General features: G+C 63.4%; 1 protein-coding gene across 1 annotated transcript in view; it reads right to left on the bottom strand.

Moving 5' to 3' along the window:
- The window catches only part of LOC104511132 (myeloid-associated differentiation marker-like protein 2), a 1,142-nt gene extending 1,066 nt beyond the window's left edge, over positions 1-76 (bottom strand). The window contains 1 exon segment of the mRNA XM_010153614.1: positions 33-76. Coding sequence (XP_010151916.1) covers positions 33-76 — 44 coding nt within the window.
- Between the last annotated feature and the right edge of the window lie 1,278 nt (positions 77-1,354).

Here is a 1,354-nt window from a genome sequence, read left to right as displayed (position 1 = left end):
CCGGCAGCAGCCGGGCTATTCCCAGGGGGGATGTCACGGCAGCCGTGTTCAGGTACGGCCCCCCCGTGCTCTCCATCGTCCTTCCAGTCCAGCAGACAAGGCACTTACCGCCCCCCCCGACGTCCTTTCAGGCTCCTTCTGTCCCGAGTCACCCCGGCGCTGGCTCCCACACAGGGGCGGGCCGTCTCTGCCGGTATCGCCGGTGCTGCCTCTGACCGAGGGCGTTCCTGGCAGCGTTCCCGGCAGCGTTCCGCTCCTGGAAGCCTCCCGGCGCAGTTGCTGGCTGCAGGGAGGTCACCAGCCGGCTCTGCCCCCCCGATTGTGGGGTGCTGCCACCAGCTCGCTCTGCTGTCTCGGGTCTGCCCCGATCCTGCTCGATCACCGTCCCCTTTCCCACACGCTGACCCGAGGGATCGCTTTCTGCCCAGAGCCTGGCAGCTCTCCCACGTCAGCCCTGCAGCTGCAGCGCTCTGCTGCACCGTCCGCAGGAACCTGCAGTATAAATAGGGGCTGTATTAATAGTTCTGGCACGAGTCCTGCCCCCCAACTGCCACCAGCGGGTGTTATTTAACACTAAAACTGCGAGCTCCATCAGAGGCTCCTGATTATCCCTCTGCTACTCCCCCCGACACGGCCGGGTCCCTGGAATGCTGCTGTTCTCCTGGCAGCTGCCCCACACCGCGGATGTCTGTGGAAAGGGGGCTGGGGTCCGGCCGGGCTGCAAACAGCTCATCCTGCTGACCCAAGGCCCCCGGAGCAGGGGCACGAGCACGAAGGCGGCACGAGCCCTGTGGGAGGATTTGGGCCAGGAGCTGCGATAAAAGCTGACTCACTCTGCTCCATCGGATCCGGAGCCGCAACGCTGACCTGCAGCCAAGGCCCTGCCGCGCGTGGAGCCTGCGGCTGCCGAGGCTGAGCACCAGCCCTCACCATCGCCGCAAACCCTTCCCTGTTCTCCTGTAAGGGAACCAGTTATTCCTGTATCCCTGAAAGCCAAACCCAAGAGGACTGTAACCCCCCCTGCTTTGATATTCCTCGCTGGCATTTGGAGCTGTCGGAATACAGTGTCAAACCCGCCCTCCCGCGGCGTCACAGCTCGCCCAGCAGCCACTTTTGCTACACGTTTCCTCAGTCCCTACGCAAATGTCGCTGAATTCCAGCTCGAGCAGCCCCAGAGAAGGTGTCTGAGGGCGCTTGGGAATGGGAAAAATTAAAAACACCACACGGAAAAACTCCTCACTTACCCCTGGCAGCACTGCTGACTCCTCACCTGCCAGCTCTCACTGCGCCAGTCCCAGTCTGAGGACAGGGTCGTCCCAGTCTGGGGGCAGGATGGGTCCAGCTCAGGGCGGGG

The sequence above is a fragment of the Eurypyga helias genome, unplaced genomic scaffold, assembly GCF_000690775.1.
Source record: "Eurypyga helias isolate BGI_N326 unplaced genomic scaffold, ASM69077v1 scaffold20256, whole genome shotgun sequence".
Classification (NCBI taxonomy): Eukaryota; Metazoa; Chordata; class Aves; order Eurypygiformes; family Eurypygidae; genus Eurypyga; species Eurypyga helias.
This window is presented reverse-complemented; position numbering and strand designations above follow the sequence as displayed.